At 33.8% G+C, this 24,085-nt stretch overlaps 1 protein-coding gene across 9 annotated transcripts in view; it reads right to left on the bottom strand.

Annotated features, from left to right (window-relative positions):
* The window catches only part of CAMK2D (calcium/calmodulin dependent protein kinase II delta), a 306,496-nt gene that overhangs the window by 27,402 nt on the left and 255,009 nt on the right, over positions 1 to 24,085 (bottom strand). For 3 of the 9 annotated variants that reach the window (XM_039220002.1, XM_039220004.1, XM_039220010.1), the window contains exons 12-16: positions 23,721 to 23,763; positions 20,360 to 20,397; positions 15,880 to 15,939; positions 13,824 to 13,865; positions 11,419 to 11,467 (exon numbers count right to left, since the gene is read on the bottom strand). In XM_039220002.1, the coding sequence (XP_039075933.1) occupies positions 11,419 to 11,467; positions 13,824 to 13,865; positions 15,880 to 15,939; positions 20,360 to 20,397; positions 23,721 to 23,763 (232 nt within the window). The remainder of the gene's footprint in view (positions 1 to 11,418; positions 11,468 to 13,823; positions 13,866 to 15,879; positions 15,940 to 20,359; positions 20,398 to 23,720; positions 23,764 to 24,085) is intronic. The other 6 variants (XM_039220005.1, XM_039220008.1, XM_039220011.1 and 3 more) reach the window with 3 other exon arrangements.

The raw sequence follows: 24,085 nt of genomic DNA, 5'->3' as shown, positions 1-24,085 counted from the left end.
CTTTTGTATCAACCAGAATGCTTATTTTCATATAATGGATTGACAAATTCTGTTAAACAACACTGGCCAAGAGAATAATGTTACATCATTATATATCAAAAAACAAGGAAAGAAAGGAAGAAGACAGACAAATTCACTAAGCACAAACATTTTATTCATGTATCCTGGAGGAAATTTTCTTTCCCACAGAATAAAGTTTTAATGCAAAAATAACCATTCACTGGGGTAATGTACCCAGGTATAATTTCATTAAAGAGGATACTGTAACACTGCTGACTCCATGAGGAAAAATGTGAGCCTTTTTAGCCTCAGCCTAGTCTATTCACATCCAGTTAAAAATGGGTGCTCAATAAGTTTTTCTAAAAAACAAAACTGGATCCAAATATTTGAAATACTGGTCTCTTTGTTAGGAATTACATGTGTTACATGCATCTGAAATTTTCTGTATTGCTCACATATGACTCTAGCTGTGTCCTTATATTTATTGTTTAGTGAACATATTATTCCTTCTTTCATAATTATCTGAAGACCAGCTAGAAACAAAGAAGGTATATTATCATGCAGAATTGTCTTTGTCTTTTATAGACTCACCTACCAGGACAAGAGATGTGGCTAGTGCTTACTTAGTACATAGTACGTCTTACATCGAAAGTGCCCACAGAATATTCATGGACTATTTGAACTGAATATTGTAAATGCCACTACTCCAGATGCAAAAAAAAAAAAAAAAAAAAAATCCTTTACTTCTACATAATCTCTTCTATTAAGCTCTTTCATTCAGTAATACCTTCTTTACTTCTTCCTGTAATATCTCCACTTAACATGGTCTGAAATGGAATGATCTGTAACCAGGTAAAACAGTAAAAAAGGCACAGAACTGATTTATTTATTTATTTGACTACTTCAGACTTAATGCCTCTTGAGCAAATCAAAGGGATTTGAGCAGAAGTCCATACAAAAAAAAAAAAAAAAGAAAAAAAAAAGGAGGGGGGCGCATTTCATTGATTTACAAGAAGAATCACTACATGATCCAGACATAAAATGATACAAACTCAGCAAAGGAGACAGTATTTCATTAAGTATTTTATTCTAATAAATAATTTCAGAATTATATAAATTTGTAGTTAATAAAACATAAATAATTATAATTTCGGCATAGAAATGCATGAGGTAAAATAAGTTTAGATATTTAAAGTAATTATAGATAGTAGATACATTAAAAATAGGAAATACAGCCCCATAATAATTCTTGCTGGGATGTGTTTAAAGTACTAATTTATACTCCATCAGTGCTATGTCAATTTATAGTCCATCAGTGCTATGATAACATTTTAAACATATAGGGTAGTGGACCATATTTTCCCATAGTAATAATATTCCACAGAACTGCGGCAATTTATTCCTGAATTCAACCTTATTCCTGAATGTCTTTTTATAATTATTTTGAATAGTTTATAACATCTATATTTATATTATTTTATAATGTGTAATTGTAGACACTTTAAAATATGAGACTTTATAAAAATCTATTGCATAAAATAGGGTTGATAAAACCCTTACAATTCTGTATTATTGATTTCAATATTTCAATTATGTGTCCTGGGAAAGCTTGAGCCACAGAGAAGTTATAAAACTTGCTTTAAGTAATTTAGATAAAAGAATTACAAACAAGAGTGTAAACTCTGGATTCCAATCAGATCCTTGCTAATTTTTTTTATATCATTAAAAAAGTAATAAAGTTACAATCTGAAAAAGTAAGGGAGATAAAGTAATAAAATACTTAAAAACTTGTAGATAATTTTAAATTTAGCTTCTTATTGCACCATTTTTACTAGGTGATGGGAAATATAGGTAAATGGAAAAAAAGACAAAGTTTTACACTCAATACATATGCAGCTCTATTATAATATAAATTAGAGCTTATTGACTATAAAATTTTTGATTATAAATTATGAGTCTCATTACCTTTTACACTTTATCTTTCATGTTAAGTAATTATCTATGAATAGTATATGCTACATGTTTAAACTGAATTATTAAAATGAATTCAAAATTTAAAAACTGGTAGTTTAATTATGATATGGAAATTACTCAAAGAAGAAATCAAAAAATACATGGGAAGAATCAGAAATGAAAACAAAATGGTCCAAAACCTTTGGGATGCAGAAAAAGTGGTTCTAAGAGGGAACTTTATACCAGAAGAAGAAAAATCTGAAACAACCTAACATTACATCTATATGGAGCTATAAAAAAGAAAACAAACAATACCTAAATAAATAAATGAATAAATAAATAAATAAAACCCCAAAACCAACAGGAAGAAGGAAATAATAAAGACTACAGAAGAAATAAAAGATACAGAAACTAAAAAAAATGGAATAGATCAATGAAAGCAGGACCTGGTTCTTTGAAAAGATGAACACAATTGATAAATCTCTGGCAAGATTACTCAGAGAGAGAGAGAGGGAAAGTAAGAGACAAGACTCAAATAAGCAAAATCACCAATGAGAAAGGAGAAATAACAACCGACACCACAGAAATACAAACAATTTTAAGAGAATATTATAAAAAACTATATGCCCACAAATTAGACAACTCAGGAGAAATGGATAGATGTCTAGAAACATTTAACCTACCAAAACTAAAGCAGGAAGAAATAAGAAAATTTGAACACATCGATTACTAGCAAGAGATTGAATCAGCAATAAAAAATCTTCCCAACAAATAAAAGTCCAGGACCACATGGCTGCACAGGTGAATTCTACCAAACATTTTAAATAAGAGTTAATACCTGTTCTACTCAAACTATTCCAAAAAATAGAAGAAGAAAAACTTCCATATTCTATGAGACCAGTATTATCCTGATACCAAAACTAGATAACGACATCACACAAAAAACAAACTACAGGCCAATATCTGTGATGAACATAGATGTAAAAATCCTCAACAAAAAACTGAATCCAACGACACATTAAAAAAATCATCACAATCAAGTGAGATTTATTCTTGGGATGAAAGAGTGGTTCAATATTCGCAAATCAATCAATTTGGTATGTCATATCAATAAGAAAATGAAAAAAACCCATATGATCATTTCAATAGATGCAGATAAAACATTTGACAAAGTACAATATCTATTCATGATAAAACCTCTCAACAAAGTAGGTTTAGAGGGAACATACCTACACATAATAAAGGCCATATATGAAAAACCCACAGTGAATGTCATACTCAGTGGGGGATAACTAGAGCTTTCCTCCTAAGGTCAGGAAAAAGACAAGGATGTCTACTCTCGCCACTTTTATTCAACATAGTAGTGGAAGTCCTAGCCATGGGTATTAGAAAACAAAAAGAAAGAAAAGGCATCCACACTGGTAAGGAAGAAGTAAAATTTTCACTATTTGCAGATGACATGACACTATGTATATGTAAAGACTCTACAAAAAACCACTAGAACTGATAAATGAATTCAGTAACATCACAGGATACAAATTCAACCTACAGAAATCTGTTGCACTTCTATACACTAACAATGACGCAAAAGGAAAAATTAAGGAAACAATCCCATTTGCAATTGCACCAAAAATAATAAAGATACCAAAGAATAAACCTAAAAAAGAGGTAAAAGACCTGTATTCTGAAAAATATAAAACATTGATAAAAGAGACTGGAGATGACACAAAGAAACAGAAAGACATTCTATGCTCATGGACTGGAAGAACAAATATTGTTAAAATGTCTATATTACCCAACGCAGTCTGCAGGTTTAATGCAATCCCTATCAAAATACCAACATAGCAATTTTCACTGAAATAGAACAAAAAATCCTATAATTTACAGAGAACTACAAAAGACCACAAGTAGCAAAGGAATTTTGAAAAAGAAAAACAGAACTAGAGGTGTCACAATTTTAGGCCTTGAATTATATTACAAAAGTATAGTAATCAAAACAGTATGATATTGGCACAAAAACAGACACACTGATCAATGGAACAGAACAGAAAACTCGGAAATGAACCCATAACTATAGGATTAAGTAATCTTCAACAAAGCAAGAAGAAATACTTAATGGAGTAAAAAAACAATTTCTTCAACAAACAGTGTTGCAAAAACTGGACAGCAACATGTAAAAGAATGAAACTGGACCATTTTCTTATACCATACAGAAAAATAAACTGAAAATGGATCAAAGACTTCAGCTGAGACTTGAAACCCTAAACATCTTAGAAGAGAGCATAGACAGTTATGTCTCTGACATCAGCCATAGCAACATTCTTTTTTTTGTCCAAAGTTTCTATTTATTTATTCATTTTAGTATAATTTATTGCCAAATTGGCTAGCATACAGTATATACAGTGAGCTCTTGGTTTTGGGGGTAGATTCCTGTAGTTCATCACTTATATACAACACCCAGTGCTCATCCCAACTAGTGCCCTCCTCAATGCCCATCACCCATTTCTCCCCTCTTCACACCAACCCCCCATCCACCTTCAGTTTGTTCTCTGTATTTAAGAGTCTCTTATGGTTTGCCTCCCTCCCTCTCTGTTTCTAACTTTTTTTTCCCCTTCTGTTCCCCCATGGTCTTAAGTTTCTCAAGATCCACATATGAGTGAAAACATATGATATTTGTCCTCTGACTCACTTATTTCACTCAGCATAATACCTTCCAGTTCCATCCACATAGCAACATTTTTCTAGACATGTCTCTTGAGGCAAGGGAAATAAAAGCAAACCTAAATTATTACGACTATATCAAACTAAAACGCTTCAGCATAGTGAAGGATATTATATTAAAAAAAAAACTAAATAACAACCTACAGAAGGGGAGAAGATATTTGTAAATGACAAATCTGATAAATGGTTAGTATTCAAAATACATAAAGAACTTATACAACCCAACACCCAAAATCCCCCAAATAATCCACTTAAAAATGGGAGAAGACATGAACACATTTTCCAAAGAAGACAGATGACCAACAGACACATGAAAAGATGCTCAATGTTCCTTATCATCAGGGAAAGGTAATTCAATCAAATATCAAATCAAATATCACAATCAAATATCACCTCATACCGATTAGAATGGCTAAAATCGAAAACACGAGAAAGAAGTATTGGCGAGGAAGTGGAGAAATAGGGACATGTGTGCACTGTTGGTGGGAATGGAAGTGGTACAGCCACTGTTGAAAACAGTGTGGAGGTTGCTCATTAAGTTAAAAATATAACTCTCCCAAGATCATGTAATCACACGACAGGGTATTTACCCAAAGAATATGAAAACAAAGTGATACATGCACCCCTATTTTATAGCAGCATTATTTATAATAACCAAGATATTGAAGCAGCCCAAGTACCCAGCGACAGATGAATGGATAGAGAATATGTGGTGTGTACATACATACATACACACACACACACACACACCCACATGCACACACACTGTAATATTATTCAGCCATAAAAAAGAATGAACTCTTGCCATTTATAAAGATATGGATGGAGCCAGAGAATATAATGCTAAGTGAAATAAGTCAGAGAAAGACAAATACCACATGATTTCACTCATATATGAGATTTAAGAAATAAACAAGCAAAGGAAGGAAAAAGAGAGAGAGAGAGAGAGAGAGAGAGAGAGAGAGAGGCAGGGAGGGAAAGGTCAGGAGGAGAGACGAACTGGGAAACAGACTTAATTATATAGAACAAACTGATGGTCACCAGAGGGGAGCTGGGTGGGTTTGATGCATGAAATAGGTGATGGGGATTAAGGAGGGCACTTGTCATGATGAGCACTGGGTGATGTATGGAACTGCTGAATCATTATATTATACACCTGAAACTAGTATAACACTGTATGTTAACTATACCTGAATGAAAATAAATTTAAATTAAAAATACTAAAATAAGATGAATGTAAAAATAAAATCTAAACAGGAGTTTATCTGTTTTCAAGGAATAATATACAAAAAAGAACAGCAATTAGCAAATATTTTTAGGCCTCAGTTCTGAAAGCCAGTTAGTAATTTAGTTAACAAGTTGTGCCCTGATATGGATCCTTGGTGGTCATTTTAAATATGAGTATTAGAATAGTATGTTAGAATAAATTACCCTACTTTTTCTTACAGGAGCACCAAACCTGGCCAAAATGCCATACATTAATCTGTTATCTATGTCACAAGCCTTTGTCAGCAAAAATGCTAAAGTTGTATCCCAGTCTCTATACAAACATTACGAAAAGCATGTTTTGTAATATGAGATTTTTACCTAAAAACAAAAAAAGATTTTGAAATTGAAGAACATACATGACTTAGAATTTATGTAGCATTTCATAAAATAATAATGTTCCATTATTTTCTAAAGGTGTATTCAGGGTTTTGTAAACTTTCTAAAAAAGCCACTTATAGAAACTTTGAATGGTGAAAATTTATTAATATAGAATGAGCCTGTGTTTTCCTAATGATAAAATGAGTAGTTACATATTTTTGTTAGTTTTGTTCCTTTTGATTTAGGACCTTTTTTCTTTTTTCTTTTTTTTTTTTTTAAAGAGACAGTGTGAGTAGGGGAGGGTCAGAGAGAGAGGGAGACACAGAATCCGAAACAGGCTCCAGGCTCTGAGCTGGCTGTCAGCACAGAGCCCGACGCGGGGTTTGAACCCATGAACCGTGAGATCATGACCTGAGCCGAAGTCGGACACTTAACCGACTGAGCCACCCAGGCGATGGTCTTCGTTGGAAAAAAGAACTTAAGAATAGTTGAATCTGAGTATGTAGTCATCACAGTGTCCACTAATATACAGATTTACAAAGACATACACAAAAAGCTCATTAGTCAAGTGATTCTGTAGAGTAGGCAAGACCTTGATATCCAGATGTCATCAAATGCCAGGCCCCATTCAAGTAATAAAGGTGTCAACACTCTTGTCCCTAATTGGGCCTTCTGCAAACATGCTATGCAAGTTCATTATCATCACCTATTTGCCGGCAAAAGGAAAAAAGAGGATAAACCAGAATGAAGTCTCCACACACAGTCAGGTTCATAGCAATACACTTCTGCTTGTTGTACAGAGCTCCTGTGGTCTAGACCTGCAAGGAATATGAAATGCAGCAAGAGATCCAAGCAGCTGCTCAATGCAATGAGATGCTGGAAGCAGGGTGAGCGACAGAGATGACACAAGGGCACAGAGGAGCCCAACTTCGACAGGTGTCAGTCACACAACTCTGGAACTCTGGGAAAGAGCAGCAGATGGGCCAAACCGATGCATACCCATCAGGAAGAAGTAGCTGACTCTGAGCAATGGTGTCGGGCAGGTTATGAAGTGCAGAGACATTGTGGCATACAGCGCCAGGCCCTGCAAACTGTGGCTACAGCCACAAACCAAAGGAGAGTCTTCAAATATAGACAGTGCTGAGAGGACCATTACTACATGTCTCTGTCTTTGAGGACATCCATACTCCTAGAGAGCCACACTGTTAGTGCTGCCATCTACTAGCTAAAGGCTAATGATGACAGCTGTTTGTAATGCCTTAAACTAATGAAATAATTGTTTTACTAGAAATTTATTCAAAATGGAATGACTATTTCAATAATTTTAGATGTAAAAACTTCATATTTTGAGAATACCAGTACACTCTAATAAGAAAACTTATTTTGTTTGCTTTTCGGTGGTAATAGCTATGCCTCATTAAGACTCCTCTTTATTTTTAAGCCAATAAATAGTGTCTTTCCATTACACTGAGTTTCCTAATGAATTTATAGACATAGAATCAAAAATAATATTTGGTTTTGAATATAGAACAAAATTAGGGAATGGCTCAAAAAGTCCACACTAGGAACTCCACATTGCCTTGGGGAGAGAAAACAGTGAATCTGAGGAGCTTTTATAAAGAAGAGTTGTAAAACAATGCAAATGCCTTAGGATGACTGTGAGTTTAGGATGGGAAATGTGGTCGTAACTAAATGCTGAAAGCTTTTCAAAAATGAAAAGTAAAAAGGACTTTAAGATATAAACTACCATTTTTCTTGGGTCTCATTTTTTAAAGCATGTTTTCTTGCGTTTATCGAGTTAAGCGAGAGAAAGGGCCTAAATGATAGCATAAAAGCTTCCTGTAAAGCGTACACAAGAATGTCTTAACTCTGAGTTGTTGAAAGCTCTTGAATAAGACTGTTCACCAAAAGATAATGTGGAGCTCAGGCAAACAGTAGGCATTCAATAAATATTTGCTGAATGAAGAAACTGAGGTAACCTAGATACAGTTCAAGAAGAACATACAGATTGGGGCCTTTTGAAAACCAAAGGTCATTTTGAATAGAAACTAAGAAGGAGAGCTCAAAGCTAATGGGTCTTCTCCAAACCCTGGCTTTCTAGGTGCTCTAGATTTTCCTGAATGTGAAGGACTACTAATCTACTATGACTTCTACTTCCCTCCTCCTTTAAGAGCAGTTAGCCTATCTACCAGAATACCAGAAAAAGGTATTCTGCCATTGGTTGAACCTCATTTCTTCCTTTAGCTAGGTCACCATGATGTGTTAATATTCCCCACTATGTTCCTGTATAATAGGGTGTACCACTGTCACTGCCAGGTTGGTCCTTGGGGAGTGGAGACAGAATGTACACTACACTGGCATAGGAAGCATGTGCTACAGTATTCTAGGGATCATATGCCACCATGAAACAATGCAAGTCTAGGTGCTGGTGTTAGGTGAGAGAGCCACCAGGAATGGATGGAGCATGTGACTGCATGCAGGAGTGTGCGAGGGGACTAGGCCTTTAAGAATATGTTGAAAAGTCTAGCGTTTCATCCTGATAACAAAGTTATTGTCGGGTGTATGTGGGAAGAAAGACACACCATTATGTAGAAAGGATATGGTTTTATAGAGAGGGTGTGGCTTTGGTCAGGTTATATAACTGATAGCCTTTGTGAATTCTTAGAGCTTAGACATATAGGTAAATTTGGGCTCTAACAGAGCTGGTCAATAAACATTCTCTACCAAACTGCCCATAGTTTATAGCAAACTTTAAGAAAAAGAACATGGTCGTATAAATGAAGAAATCAATTAGGGTCTTTCTGAAGGCCTGTGCACTGATTAATGAAGGGATTTCCACACAAACATATCACTAGAAAATAAATACGTTAAAAATATATATGACAATTTATATATCACCTGTTTCATAGTCAGAATGATGGCCTCGGTGATTTTTAAAAGTGTCTTCTATTCTGAAAGTTTTCTTCTATCATTCAATATTAAAAAAAACCATTACCCACCAAAAAGCTGTGTGGGTCTTACAGAGCATACAAATGACGCTTCATATCTGAGACTGTGGCCACACACACACAAGGAGAAATAAGCAGAAACTTAAATAACTTACTTATTGAGTTCAAGGAAAACAAACCAAAACACTTTGGGCTCAATAATCAACTGGATGTTTCTCTCCATCTCAATATCATGCTTAATTACTCTAACATTTTATATGTGTAGTCCCAGCATGTAACCACAAAGACAAATACTAACTCAATTTGTGAGATCCCAGAGGAAAAATGAAATCATTATCATTGTGATTTGAAGTAAACTGTTTTCTGAGAAGTGCTGATATAATTTTATTTCATCAAAAATATTACAAACTATAAGGTGAGACTGATAGGGATTCTGTTATATTTTGATATTTACACAGGATTAATAACAATCATCCTAAACCAAAGCTTAGTAAAGAGTCAAATTCAGGTGAGAAGGACTGCTTATTAAAACACTACTTTTGATCACCAAGGACTATGCCTATTAGGATGAACTACCCATACTGAGGTGTTGTTATTCTAATATCATTCAGCTGTTTAAAGATTCAGTCTCTCTAGTGGATAATGCACAGGTTTATCTCCCCTATCTGGTTCTTGCTCAAGAAGAATGTATAAAGTCATATAAACATTTTGTTTGGCTGAAAGGGCTAATGAATTCAAAATACTTACAAAGATGATGCTTTCTGAATCACTGATAAAAGCTAATTGGGACACCTGCTTTTTTGGTTGAAAAGAATCTCTTTAGCTAATGTGACTGGCATCAATGATTCATAAAATTACTTGTGTTCAAATTTTAGCTTCAGGGGCAAGAGTGAGATGAATAGACCTACTGAAGAACATCCTTGACACAGCTCTTCACCTTTCCACTGTAACAGAAAAAAATGACTATCTCTAGCAGGGTTAGGTCAGTGCACTAAAATATAAATAGAGAGTACGCTTTAATAGTTCTATTCAACCAAAGAGGAAAAAGTCAGCATGGGTGACTGGCAACTTGTGGTCTATAGGCATTTTTATTTTCACAATTGCCTATATGTCTTCCTGACCTCAGAATTTCCAGCTTCTTTATTCCACAATATAAATAATACAGTTTTCCAAAACTGTGTCTTACTAATGCTACGTACAGAATCAAAGCCCATGCTGATACTATTAGGTGATCTTTCCAAATCATGTTTAACTATCTGATGAATCTCTGATTTTGTTTTATACTTATTTTCCTTTAATATGTCCTTTAATACTTTTTAAACATCCTATTGTTACCATTCTTTTTGGAATGGCTTCTAGGCAAGTGGTTGGTAGAAACAGTAGTTACATACATGGAATCACAAAAATGAGAATACAAAACTGAAAGCAACCAAAGCAAAACTAACACTTCTAAAACAGCCATGAGACAAAAAAGAGGTAAAAAGTGTGTGTAGTATGTGTATGCCGAGGCAATGAGATGTCCACAAAAATGCTGGCCACCACTCATCTATATTTCTAAAAGAATTTGGTTAACTGAAGTGAATGGAGGTCAAGAACATATTAGGAAAGTTCACAAAAACCTAGGATGAAAAGGCTGCCAAATGTGAAATTCCACTGAAACTCACTAAGACCATTAAACGTTTTTTAAAAAATGGTTCTTTTCATACTCTATTTTTGAATATAGCTGTCTTCTAGACATAGATATACCTTTTATATTACCTTTTGACTGATACACTTAAAATTTGATATTATGTCCTCAAAACGTCATTAGTAGTTAAAATCACAATGTGCTCAAATATACCATATTTGTCTATATTTTTAAGACAGAGAAAAGAATATAATATGAAAAAAATTGACAAAATCAATACATCTAATCCAAATAGTAATATACTTGTAAAAAGAAAATTACTTGTGTGTCTTAGAATGGGCCTAGTTCCTAAACTTATTAGTTATTTAAAATAATTTTTTATATATATATGTATATATATAAAGGTTTCTTATATATATACATATACATATATATGTATATAAGAAAGGACATATTAGGAAAGTTCACAAAAACATATATATATATATATATATATATATATATATATATATATATATAAAGGTTTCTTTATATATATATAAAACTCCAAGTTAGGATTTTCCATTTCTGAGGTAATCATACCTTTCACATCTTCATCCTCAATTGTTGTATTTGAACTCTCAGTTGACTCCTGTTGAAAAGAAAACGTGTTAATTTGCAAACAATGGATAACCTTTTGTTCTTCTTAAAATTGGCAAGTGATGTACATATCATGCAAAATTCTTCAGCAGGCTGTGCACGTATGTTGACATGCAGATGGACAAATACATTATGTGGTTTTAATAGAAATAAAATGGCAAATGCTGCAAACATTTCAAAAAGGGAATACTCTGGTGGCCTAATCTCTGAAGCAGGAAAAATCTGGGTTATTTGTAGAAGCAGCCAAAGTATGCAACTTATTTTAAGAGCTGTGTTAGGTCATTTTCGGTTACAGCGCTCGATTAGGTGTGTTTTTCCTATGTATTTATCAGGAATTGAATATATTGGCCTACTGAACTTGACCCTCAAAGAGAACAATTTCTATTCCCAATTAATCAGTAAATAATCCTTTCTTTTTATAAGGCACTAAATCAAGCACTGAATTCACAGCCTACTTGTCTTATTCCTATGTAGAGACAGAAAGCATTTCATTCCATCAATAGATGAAGCTGGGGGCACTAAGCTGAATTATACTGAAATTGCTTTTAACAAGAATGCCTATGTTTGTGATCAGCACAATTATATGAATAATTTACTTTTGAAAGGACAATCAGATTTTTTTTCATCTATTTCTAAGTTAGAAACTGGCTGTTATTGATAAGAAGTCTGCTTCCATAGTGAAAAGACAAAGCTATTTCTTTGTAAAACTACGAATGAAGTTGAAGATTAATGAGCACACTTAAAAGGACACTGTAACTGCCAATATTAAGATACAGTTTCTTAAAATGGTTTCATAAATTTTTCCATTAATAATGTACCAATGAAACATTTTCTAGCAAAGAAATTTAGCAGTATTCATAAGAAAAACACAATTTTCTACTTGTAATGATCAAAGGCTAGAGCTGAAAGAAACTGGAAACAAACCTCCAATCGAGATCTATGTGTTCAGTGATGAAAAACAGATTTTGGGAAATGATGCAAATACCAATCGGTGTCCTTTTAGAGGTTGAATATTCAAAGAAGCAATTAATTTACATAAATAGGATATATAATATTTAAGCCAAAGGGACAGACTAACTTAAGGTGTGTCCAGAGTCTCCATACACACAAAACCAAAGCAGAGTCTTCATGCGTTTCTTAATGTGGCCTAGCGTTCAGATTTAAACTCAAGATGGAGGTAAACCCATGCACTGTAGAAATAAACTAATTAATGGAAGCAAGAAGTATCATGCAGCAACTCTTACAAATGATATAGCTAGCACTACTGAAGTATCCACTCCAGCTGTTATGCTTGGTCTTTCATTTGCTAATGATATTAAAAAAAAATGTTCTCCTATATGATGCTCCTGACTACTTCAAGTCTTTTCGGGACTGAAAATATTTTAAGTGATATGAACACAAAATACATCTCATATGAAAGAATACTTGATTTTTTACTTTAATGATTTTAATATTGATCAACTAATTGTTAAGCCAGAGGAAATGTATTCTCTAATAAACATTGTTGGTAAAAGTATGGAGAAGTTGGACCCATGACTATATTTAATATCTGAGGAAAATGTGATGAAGTATGTTTTTTTCCTTTTAGACATACAATGAGAATTAATAAACTGGAAACATGGAATACATTCAGAAAATGTCTCCTTTCATCCTATAAACATATATACAAGTACTATTATTTAGTTAACATGCTACACAATCAACAACAGACAAAAAACATTACAGTCTTCTTTCAGACTAAGTCATTAAGCATCTGTTATTGACATACATATAATTCAACAAAAAAAAAATACATTTCATAAGAAGTTAAACTCCCTGACAGCCTCAATTTCATGCCAAACAACAGAAACAACACCAACAACAGTGAATTAACAGAAAAAGCACTATGACAACAGAATAAAACGTAAAAGCAATGTTAAATTTAAACACACACCTATGAAATCAAGTTGACCTATTTGAAGACAGTGAAATGACATAGCAAGAAATTCCAAAATTTCATGCAGAATATATCAAAAGTACAATGCACAGACAGGCATGGAGAAGAAAATAAAAAGACCAGATGGAATTGCTTAAGATACACAGTCATCTTGACATAAAGACTTTGCTTAACCTGACTTTTATTGACTAACAGTACCATTCATTTCTCTTTCAAGAAGTCATTCATTTTTGTTTTGAAAGAAATATGGATACAATTCTAGATAAATTAGGTCCCAGAAAAAAAAATGTGCGGTAGAAAAAGGGTCAGAATTTTCTTTCCCATGTTTAGATAATGAATTAATTTTGCTTTGGATATCTGATGAAATGTATGATCTTGTTAAAGCAAGATGATGTTGATTCTTTCTGAATACCTTGTTTCCATCAGGGTTGTGGATTACAGTAGTTTGGGGCTCCTGAGTGAGAACAAAATAGAGAAAGAAACAGTTCGCATTGGTAAGTACATTCTTACTAGTGTGAGGGACAGAGCAGAGAGAGCCAGCTGACAAAACTAGTGACAAGAGCTTAAGCGATGTTAACTACTGTCAGAGGTAGCAATGACAAGATCACTGATGAAAGATCTCCCCGGTGAGCCCAGGAGATAGGATATCTCAGCACCCAGCAGCAGCATGCAAAAGACCTTATTCATGATCAGTAAACAGACAAGGCTTTGAAGTTTGGAGACCTAAAGAGGCACTCACTGTTTCATAAAGTCCTATACCAGCTAGAGCTTTCTCTTCCTCCTGAGTAGTGGCCTATGTCTGTCCTATAAAAAACTGACCAAGGACACTAGAGGTTAGAACTCTTTAAAATAATCTCAAATCCTTTGTGAGAATTTTTTTTCCCACATGTATTGCTTTAAGAATTGATTATGGGGTCATCACTATAGTTAATAGTGTATAGTTAACACACAGATAAATGCCCTTGGAAAATCAAGAACACTGTCCCATGTTTCAGAAAAGGTTATCCTAAGGAATGTATTTCAAAAATCCATATGGAATTCTACAGAATATTGAAAAGGTTCATTTAAAGGATTCTAGAACTAATCATATAATCACTATAATTTGAGACATATTGCTGTTAAATGCCGTATCAGTCCATACCTAAATGAAATTTCAGCTTTATAAACTACATATACAGATTTGCTTGTGAGTCATGTTTTTCCATGAAGAAAACATTATTTTTCCTTTCTGCTTTCTACCAGAGAATTGAAGAAATATTCCCAAGTGGAAAATAACACTCAAATGGCTGATGTTAAAAAAGATTCCGTGTCCATATATCATTGGCATGCTTGGCACTTTGATTGCATGATGTCGTGGTAACTGGGAGTTACGGCAGCCGCCTGACAATTCTCTCCTGCTCTAAGAGTCTCTGTCCTGTAGGACCTCCTTTTCACCATCTTTGTGCTGCAACATTTAGAGAACGTATTTACTGCTTCCCTTCTTCCTTTCTCTTGCCAGAGGTGTGATCCACATAGTTTCTTACTCATATAGATAACTTGCTTTCTTGATGTGTCCTTTTCCTTTAAATGTTTTTAAGTTGAGCCTTCTAGTTAACCCAAATGAAGTAAGCCCTTAGTATGTTTTATTCATTTAAGATAACAGTACAGAGGACAATCAAAAATCAGAACCTTTCAGAAAAACCCTAAATCAAAATATGGTATAAATTGAGAAAAATATTACGGAACTCAAAGTACTGAAAGGCAGTATTCAGGTCTTGACTTTTATATAACACTGTCTCAAAGTATTAAATGATTCAGTTGTAAATAGTGTGAATTTGATTAAAATGGACAAAACCACTTTCTCCCTGATAATTCAAAGCTCTGTGCTATACATTTCATTCTTTGGATTAAAGTGAAACAGTGATAATTTAATACAAAACAAACAAAAAGCTTGAAACTACCCAATGCCTCTTTATCTCAGAAAGTGAGGTCTTACAAAGCCCTGTTGTTTTTTCATGAGAGGAAAAGGGGAACTCTGAATAAGGTCTACATTTACTGTTGTCTAGCAATAATCTCCTTAGCTCTCCTTGATGTCAATATTTGCGTCATGAAAGGAGGAAACCATTGTTTGCAAAATCTAGAGCTATCATCAGAAGAAGAGCTAAGAGCAACCAAAGCGCATTCTACTGTATTTCTAAAGGCAGCATGCAACAGTTTCGACTACAGAGACCACAGCTATCAGAATAATGTTCAACTATGAAATGAGATCATCTCATGTTAGCAACACACTGCTTGGCAACTACCTTAACAAAAAGAAAAAAAAAAGTGAAATGAACATTTTCCATGTCTTCAAAAGCAAAACAAAACCCAACAAAATAAAATGTTTATGTATATACATATATATATGTATCTATGTAGTGAAAGCAAATGAGAGAAACAACGAAAAACAGTAAAGAACTTAAGAAGGGTTACAAAGAGTCCAGGTATACCAGCGCCGGGGTAGGAATATTTTCTTTGGGGCTGGTTACCACGTTGGCTTTGTTGTTTATCTGTGGGTATGCAGAAAATAGAAACAGAGACGCCTTAAACCCCTTGGTAGCCAATGTCTCTATATGCAGCATGTCTATATGGAGATAATAGACATGAAAATAAAGAGCCACTGAAGATGAACGTGAAAGACACAGTGATGTCTGACGGGAATGATAATCAATTCCAGTCTCCGATGGTCACACACAGGCTAGGGCTGTGTCTGTGATGGTGGAATGATAAAACAGACGTGGCTGCTTTGGCTGTGCCACATTAGCCAACAAAGAACTGCTTCAGTGGAGCTCAAATCAAGTTTCAGAGTATGAAATAAATACAAATATTTTCATACTCTTCAAGTTGGATTCTGTTTCCCAGCTTCCAATTGTTCACTGTTACGAATATATAGTCCCTTTTTTTGTTGTTGTTTCTCATTTTATTCTTGTTCCTGAAGTCACACATAGACTTTCTCTGGGAAGCTATCATCACTTTGCTTCATAGGCATTCAATTAAGAGCTTAGATCTTCTGATAAAATGCAGGTTTTATAATTTTTTAAATAAGTCTGCGCTTCCTTTAAAAAACACATCTTCCATTATGAATGCGCAAACTGAACTCTTTACCATATTGAATATAAAAAAAAGATTTTATTTGTCACCATTGCATAAGAGGTAAACGCTGTGTCTTCTATCACAGTGTTACTGCTACTGTTGAAGCTTATATCTGGTAAGATCATTCCCTTGCTTTCACATAGTTGGGTTGACCTTAAAGAAAGATCGTATCATAGTGGAAGCCACACTGTGAAAGTAACTCAGAGGGTTGATAAGTACTATAATGGGTCCACAGAATAAACTCTTTGTAGACAAGTGGCATCTTGAAATTAGAATTGAGTCTGAGTGCTAAAGAATCAAAACTAAAAAGTAATAATCAACACTCATTTAAACTCATGCATGATAACTTATGTCATGGTTACCAAACAGAAATATAAATGAACATTCATTCTCCTGTAGTACATTATCTAGATTATTTTCTTTAGATATTATTATCTAAAGGAATACATCCCATAATTTTAGTATAAATGTTCTTAAGGGCCTCAAAGAGAAAATCAAACTGCATGAAAGAAATGAATACCAAATAAGTTCATAAGCAATTACACCGAGTTAACGGTTTGGACTTTCTGGAAGTTTTTTCTTTTGTATCTTATACCTGTAGACCATACTGATACCGGCACTGAGAAGAAGATAGAAGGTTAAAAGAAATTAATTTAAGTATGTAATATTTTGTTTTTCTATTCATTCACATTTGTGTGATTATGTGATATCAGTATTATTCAAATAAGCTACAGCACTGTGCTCTGTGACATGCAGGAAAAGAGAAAGCTTTTGGTGTGCTTTACTGAAAAACTCTTTAAAAGTTAAATCATCAATCTCTATTTTGAAGATGGTCTAAAATTTTTCTTTAAATAAAAGTGCAGAGAACTTAACATCAAAATTTTGCAACAGCCAGAAAGAGATAAGAGAAAATGGAATCTATTAAAGAATGATCAAAATTTAGTATTTATGTTAGAATGAAGTACATGATAAAAGTGGAGGTATGCATATACCAATCATTTCCTAGCAGGAAGAGTGTGTGGCAAAACACAGCTAACTTCTTATCAAATGACCAGAGGTACTTATAATTAAAGTACCATATATATTTAATATGCTATGTTCATTAGGTACCAGTGGATGCAAAAATAAAAGAGGAATATACTGATACACTTTTATTTCTATTTCAAGATAAGAGATTTGATTGTTTTCTAGAATGGTTGTGAAAAACTGATTTCTTTTGGTGAAAATGTTACATATGTACACCTATGTACGCATAGTTCTCTGTGCCAACATGTGCACACACACATATACCACACTTATGCCTACACACATAGGTACATAGCATACACACACCATCATGTCTTTTGATTGGAGGGCATTCTGCCTGGAGGAGCCATACTTTATTATCAGGCACAGCAAACATCAGTTAAATGAATATGAGCCTCAACCACCACTTTTAGTTTAAATGTGCAGTTACACACACTTTCGTTAATGTAAAAAAAAAGCTTAATGATATTTTATTACTATGGGAAGTCTTTTCAAGGTATCTGTAATAACATGATAATATAAGTTGAATAATTAATAATTGTTGAATAATTACTTGGAAATAATAGGAGAATTTCAAAGTAAAAGATACGGAGGATGGCCTTTTTATTAGAGTCAAATATTAAGTATGAGTTAAACTATAAGGTTTCTTTTGAACATACCAGAATTCTGGCACTTTTGTTTATGAAATGTAGGTATTTTATATTATGGAAGCTATTTTTCTTTAATAAAACTGAATCAAATCAGATATTTAAATGACTCACTAAATTATTTTATGAGACATGGTTATTTCTCAGATGTTAGGTTTATTCAGTCCTGATGTTAATAAATGTTTCCTCTATAGGTGCTTAATGAGGATGGGTCCATTGTAAGCTTGTTTTCACACTATTTATAAACCCCATGTAGATATATTATGGTGTATCTGTATTAGTGTATCTGAGATAAAAACAACTCCTATATTAGTAATCATGATCATTGCTTAAAACTAATCCTATAATGTTTCTTCACTTATCATTCAACAGATATTATGTCATGGTCTCTTCAGTTTCAACAGAAAACTGGACTCTGATCTTATAAAAGATCCTTTAATGGCACATAAATAAAGGTATGAACTTTTTAAATACTTAAAAAATTCAACTTCAAAGGTAAATAGTAGTATGTGAATGCGGTACGGTGTTTTGACAGTTCATTGACATTGACCTGCAATGGTCCTACACTTTCTCCACTTACACTAATTTAGGTAGACCAGACTGTTTTTATTTTTAAGTGTGAATTGGCACAGGAGGAGAAATCTGGCAGATAGAGAATCCTCACCATCATCTGAACACTCGAACTGGACTTCCTTTTCTGAATTGACCAGTCAAAGAGAAAGGAAAAGAAAAAAATATGACCGGTTGAATTTTTAAAGCGTAAAAGCATGGAGCACAGAATATATGTTTCTTTAAGGAGGAGCCAGATGTTGTCTAGAAGAAAAAAAAGCTCTGGAAATAATTTCTTTCTATATAAGGATAGTAGTAAAAATAAACATCTCAATAGGAACTGTGAGCTTTGCATCTCTGAAAGGCACAGAAAAACATAGAATAAAACATTTGGAAAACTTTATCACATTTCCACCAATGTACCATTGGGAAAAAGGCAATATCAATGGTCACTACTGAAATTTAAACTGAATAAACTAAGCAAAAGGAAGAGAAAATTACAGGTTGAGGAAAGCAACTGGAAAAAGACATATGCCATCCTAATGGGAAATACAAGTGCACGGTCACCATAGCTCTGGAAATTCCCAAATAACACATAGACAGGAGATGAAGAAATGATTGTGCATGAACATAAGAAGTGACAAATGATTTTCTATGTTATATTTTCAAAATGAACTGACCACCTGACTTTGGGTCAAGTTCAAATGCTAGAATATTAACTAATTCCCAAGAATGTTGAAGTGTTCATGAAGAATGTATGCATCTGCCATTGGAAGAGAAAGAAAAGGATTAAAGAAATAAAATACATTCAATCAAAGGTAAACTCCCATGAAACAAAATAGAATCAATAGAAAATAAGTTGTATTACTTTGTTTAGAAATTCCAAGAAGGTAAAAATATCCTTTTCTTATATTTCTGGAAAATATTTCTATAATTTTTCAGAATATTCACCTTGAGTATATGTCTCAATACCCCATGATAGAAGCATAAGGAAAATTAAGACCTTCATAAGAACTGCCTAAGCAGAGATATTTAATCATTTGACGTTCTATTTCCCAGACCCTATGACTTGATTTTTTTTTCAGGCTACACATTTCATCAGGCTTCAAGAGTATAGTATAGCATAACGAGGGGCACTTGGGTGGCTCAGTCAGTTAAGGTCCGACTTTGGCTTAGGTCATGATCTCACGGTTTGTGAGTTCGAGCCCCACATTGTGCTCTGTGCTGATGGCTCAGAACCTGAAGCCTACTTTGGATTCTGGGTCTCTCTCTCTCTATCTCTGTCCCTCCCCTTCTCATCTCTGTCTCTGTCTCTCTCTCAAATAGTTTGGGATTGTAGTAAAGCATAGAGTATTCAGACATTCAGTTTCTACAATAATTCCATATAAAAGTATGTCAGATTATTTAATATATAATAAAATAGAAAGAATACACCTTTCCTTAGCATAAGTATTACTCATCTTCATGTATTAAATTATTTTATACTTCAATCTGCATTCTTTACAGAAACTATAAAAAATACAAGCTGTGAAAACTTAAAAAGATTATTTAACATTTAAAAATTATCCAGCATCTGAAAGTCAGAACTGATTTTGGGAGTGCCTGTTTAACTTACCTTTACTCCATCTGGTTTCTTCAACAAACTCTTGGCTGCTGCAAAATGAGATGAAACCATTTCAGTGAGTTATTCACAGAAACCCGTGCCAGGCAACAAAGCAGGTTACTGTTTCTCTCAATCACCTTTACTAGGTTATGGCCAACATATGCCAAATTATCAAGGTCACAATGATGAGCGCGAGCTTACAGGACACTGAAATACAGTATCACTTTTCTTGGTTTTGCCACATCAAATTTAGAACTAATTTTATTTAGTTCATTGCATATAATTGAACACCTTGTCAGTTATGTTATTACTGGACTTCATGTCACTGTTGGTTGTGAAAAGGATACTGGAACTTTAACTGGACTATATTTTTGTAATCCAGAAAGTTGATTTCAGTCTTCAGACATCAGCTTACAGATTATATTACATGTTCATTCACACCACAGGTATGATGACCATCTCAGTTCTGCCACATAAGCCCCTCTTTCTAAAGGTTTGACTTTATTTGGGAAAATTTGCTCTGGGAAAACAACACCTTTTTAAAAATATACATGTATTTCATCAAAACTTCCATTTTTACAAAAATATTAATAACTATTTAAAATGAAATGGTATGTTATTGACCTAGAGCAAATATTTTAAATGCTTAGCATATGATCTTAAGAAAAAGGCTATGTGTACCCTTGTATACTTCAAAATCAGAACAGAAAGCTTTGATAAACAAAAGCCTTTTGCATCAAAAAATTAAAACTCAGAAAATTTGAGGTGAGACATAAAACAAAACAAAAATCTTCAACTAAATTAGTGAACTCCTGAAGCATATAGTCTCAGATGAAACTTCATCTTCCCGGAAGGGAGCTTTAGCATTTCTTCTGTTACTGAACTTCTGGAGTATATTAGAAGATGAAGTCATCCTTTCAAAAAATATATTTAGGAATGGGTACATTCATACACAGGGAGCAGATTCTGTAATTGCCAATGACAAGTAGTACACCACGTGTAGAACATTTATGGATATGCAGGACAAGGTACACACTCATGTTTCCATTTAATGTTAATTATACATTTATGTATATAGTTATTTAAGTATATCGGAATAGAGTTTGGCATCTGAAATGGAAATACCTAGCTATAATAGAACTGCATGAACATGTAATTTCCTGACATCCACTTGACTTGGCATATTATTTTGATATTACTTTGGTATAATTTTAAATTTGCTTAATATATAAAAATGTTAATTTTATTTAGTCTTTAGGAACAAAGCTATTAATATATTATTAATTGAGATCATAAGAATTGTTGCCTTAGCTGTAGTACTATTTGCCTGGAGTTAAAAAGCAGTATTAAGTAAATCCTGTGGCAGTTAATGGGTTAGAAAGCAAACTCAGAATAGTTGAAATTGCAATAGCAAGCAAAGAGAAGACAATGATTCAGGGTAAGCAGGGATTTGGCCTGAGAGATGCAGAAATGTCCCTTTTGGTTACTATTCACCTTACCTCACAAGAAATACATTCCACATAAAGGGAGAAAAGAAAAAATAAAAACAACTTTATAACCATATACTTATGGACAAATTACTTTAAAGAGCATGTTTGCTAATGAAACAGAATGAACAAAATATTCAAAACTAAAATGCAATATTAAGTACAAGATGTAACTGGATCCAGTGTTATTCAGTTGGTTTTGAAGTGATGGGTAAAAAAATAAAGTTTGCCTTTCATGCTAAGACATCAGAAATAATATAAAATTCACGCATTAGTCATGAGTTTTTAGCTTACACAATGATGAAAAGGAAAATGCGATGTAAACAAAAAGCTTCTATACATGACTGCATTTATTTAAAAAGGCCCAATTTATGGCTAAGAGTGTATTTAAGACAACAAAATACACAATCTTAATATTGGACATTTTTTCCAAGTTAATTTGTCTTTAACGATATATACTAATAATCCTATCTTTTAGTGATTCACTAATGTTTGGGCCACAGTGAAATATTTATTTGAATATAGTATATATTATTTAATATATAATGACATGACATTGAACTCACCCATATAAATGTCAACTATGTTAATCAACTGTTCATAAAACAAGTAACTTGACAAAGGCAGTAACAAGGTTTTATCACACCAAACTGGACAAAATACATGCATTTGACTAGCACAGTCCCTCAATTCGTAGCATTGCTCGTAGTATTCTTATCGTTGTTGTTTTATAATAGGTCATTGGAAGCCTTTGTAAAGCCTCCTACGGTTTCATAAAATACATAACTAAATATAATGGGGTACAAAAGATGACTATTTAATATAGTTGTAAACTAACTAGAAATTGGTTGAGAAGGTTGAAGGACACTTGATAATGGTATGGATCATCACCTGACAGCACTATAATACCTAGGAGTTAAGGGTGTCCTGGGATAAATAACTGAAGAATAGCTAGATAATTTGATGCCATGTATCACCCTTAGGTAAACAGTAAACAACATAAAGTGGTAGTATTTTTGGCAAAACTGTTTGATAATCCCTCTACATCTCAACAGCCACGTGACCAGACGCAGCTTTCTTGCTGCTTTGGTTCCTCCCCATACATAAGACTGGTTAGAATTTACCAAAATTTGATTTTTGGAAACCTGGTCCTTTGAGATAAACCCTAAGAATTTCTGGATATAATATATACTTTATGTTCATTTTGGAGAGTCACCTCTGTAACAAAGAAATGGCTTAGTTTCTTTTAGCCCATTATTTAAAAAATTATTTTTACCATGGAATCATTTTGAGGAATATTTATTATCCTATATATTACTGTGAGGAAGGGGTCTCTGTAAATTCTTGAGTTTAGATACTTTGAAATATGCAACCATTCTTACAGTGTGCCAAGATACAACTGTACTTGTGAAAGAACTTGGGACTAAAAGAACTGGTTCCTCAACAATGCTCTTCTTTAAAAAAAAAAAAATCTCACTTATTGGGATTTCCTATGAGAATGGGACAAACAAAAAAACCCCTTATTTATAGCTAATAGTTGATGAAATATCAATTAACTAATTCTAGGTTTGAAATACTGAGCTTCAAGAGGAGGAAGTACACATTTCCACAACTTGTGTGCGACGTAGCACAGAGGACAGAAGGGTTTCGAATCCTGCACCACACTACCAGGGGCTGCTTGAGTGCTCTCACGAGGAGTGCAGTCACGTGCCTCATGTCTCTGTGGAGACGGATTCCTGATGATAGACACTCTGTAGAAGGAATCCATGCCACATATTTGCTATCCCTAAACAAGAGGGTTTTTATAATTACTAGGTTTTTCTTCAATTCCAAACTGAATACTGAAGAGAGCAGTGGATAAGGAGCCGAATTCTTAACACATGTACCTGAAAAATTCCTCGTAGCCAGCATAGTTGTCAAGATGGCACCCTGTCAGAAAAATAAGAATACAAAATTAATGTTGCCGCTGCAAATCTCTGACATAACAAATAAACCATCTTTGATAACAAATCCTCTCCTAGCCTTACTTTTAGTTAGGGGATTTTTATGTCTCTGATTTTGTTTTTTGGTTTCCTGAGAGCAGCAGGCCTAGGTCTCACATACTGCTGGGGCCACCCTCAGGTGTGTGGCCAGATTCCAAGTATCAGACTGCACAGCTGTGTTCCTCAGAAGAGAAGAACCACAGCACATGCTGCCACAGAGATCTTCGGTCTTCATTGTAGATTTAATTCCAGCTTGTATTACATTTTCT

This window comes from Hyaena hyaena, unplaced genomic scaffold (genome assembly GCF_003009895.1).
Source record: "Hyaena hyaena isolate Hyena2069 unplaced genomic scaffold, ASM300989v1 scaffold_854, whole genome shotgun sequence".
Classification (NCBI taxonomy): Eukaryota; Metazoa; Chordata; class Mammalia; order Carnivora; family Hyaenidae; genus Hyaena; species Hyaena hyaena.
This window is presented reverse-complemented; position numbering and strand designations above follow the sequence as displayed.